The sequence below is a fragment of the Pygoscelis adeliae genome, unplaced genomic scaffold, assembly GCF_000699105.1.
Source record: "Pygoscelis adeliae isolate BGI_AS28 unplaced genomic scaffold, ASM69910v1 Scaffold121, whole genome shotgun sequence".
Lineage (NCBI taxonomy): Eukaryota > Metazoa > Chordata > Aves > Sphenisciformes > Spheniscidae > Pygoscelis > Pygoscelis adeliae.
The window spans coordinates 7005337-7007053 of record NW_008824359.1 but is presented as its reverse complement, the minus strand read 5'-3'; the positions used below and the strand labels follow the sequence as shown (position 1 = coordinate 7007053).

The 1717-nt window shown below is 52.4% G+C and overlaps 1 protein-coding gene across 1 annotated transcript in view; it reads left to right on the top strand.

The window, feature by feature from the left end:
- The window catches only part of XKR5 (XK, Kell blood group complex subunit-related family, member 5), a 12086-nt gene that overhangs the window by 3349 nt on the left and 7020 nt on the right, over positions 1-1717 (top strand). The window contains exons 4-6 of the mRNA XM_009319751.1: positions 156-365; positions 492-661; positions 1081-1192. Of these exons, the coding sequence (XP_009318026.1) occupies positions 156-365; positions 492-661; positions 1081-1192 (492 nt within the window). The remainder of the gene's footprint in view (positions 1-155; positions 366-491; positions 662-1080; positions 1193-1717) is intronic.

The following is a 1717-nucleotide window of genomic DNA, read 5'->3' as shown; positions in this document are numbered from 1 at the left end:
CAGGAATTCGTTGAAATACTCCAATTGGCAGGACAGCGGGGTACCTGGCTTGCATCGGGGTGCCGTGCTACCAACAGCTCCTTAACATTGAGATATGGTCCTACAATGCAGTTGGGCATCCTTTGGAGCGCGTGACTGCCCCTGTCCCCGTGCAGGTGTCAGCGCGGGGCTGTCCCTGCTCTCCCTCGCCTGGGCTTTGGTCTCCTACAGCCACTTCGCCTGCCTGCTGAAACCCGGTCACCTCTGCCCGCCGGCCGCGGCCATCCTCTGCCTGCTGCTCTGGAGGACGGGGATGCTGGGGACCAGGGTCCTGGCCCTGGTGCTCTTTGCCAGGCTGTATTCCTTTTGGGTTTTTGCTGTGGCAGGTAAGGGCTGTGATCATCTTCCCCATGTCCCATCCTGCTGTCAGCCACAGGGATGCTGCCGGTACTGGCGCGCTTTGCAGCCTCCCCCAGGAACGGCTTTGCCCTTTCAGTCCCTTCCCCTTGCAGGTGTCCACTGGTTGCTCATGTCCTTCTGGCTGGTGGCCCAGCAGACGGACATCGTGGCCCAGCCCTGCCGCTGGAGGCTGTTCAATTGCCTGGTGGGAGCCGTGTACATCTTCTGCTACATTAATGTCCGGCCCGGTCCCTCCAAGCAGAGGGTGGCCGTGTTTTATGCAGTAAGTACCCAGGATATTCGGTAGTCCACACGGACGCAGCTGCTGGGGAGAAGCAATAGCTTCAGGCTCTTCTTTCCCATCTCTCACATCACCACTTGATAAAAATCCAGCATCTCCCATGTCCTGCAAAGCCACGCGGTCACCAAGGTGGATGCACCTTGTGCACTGACTTTGTTTTCTTAGCAGCAGCCATACAATGTCTTAGGAACACCAGAGCAGCTGTGCTGCTCTGCAGTTATTTTTCATGGTAAAAAAAAGGTCGAGACCTTGCAGAAAGTTCAGTTTAGCAACCCTTATGTTTTAAGTTAGGTGCAGAATAAATCAGCAAAATCCAGAAACTGGGTGTTTTCTGTCATTGGAAGCAGGTCTAAAGCCAACAGAAGGTTAAAAGTGGCAACTCTCTTCCCTCTGCTCTGCAGATAATGCTGATGGAAAACACCCTCCTGCTGCTGCTGGCCACCGGGTTCCTGCAGGCAGAGCTGAGGAACAGCCTGTGCGTGACCGGGGCCGTCATGTCAGGGTCTGTAATAGGTAAGATCTGCTGGTTTTTAGAGCCTGGATTGCATGTTTTGAGAGTAAATGAGCATCATCAGTTATTTTAGTTGCATCAGACTATTTGCTTTATTTCTTCCAGCTTAAGCATCTGAATGTATTTGATAATACGTAAATGCACCTTGAGTTTCATTTCTTCATCAAAGCCCATCCCTGAAGAGGGAGGCTTGCAGAAATGATCGAGATGTCACCAAACGGCTCAGGTACCGCTGCCAAATACAATACATGCAGTTTTGAAGCGCATCCGTTCGTGCTTTCTGTGATCTTGGTGCTGGGTGATCGGTGCAGGCAGTGGTAGAACACAGGGGATCGCTGCAAGGAAGCGTTTCCATTTGAGCACATACTGATGATTTATGAAGGTGGCTTGTGATTGAGCCACCCATCACTGGGTATGTTTTGGAAATAGGCTGGTGTGGGACCGTGCAGAACTACAGCAGCTTTCTCCCACCGTGTTGTCTTTCAAAGACCAGCGCTGCTTCTGTGAACGGCAAAGCTTTTAGTGTT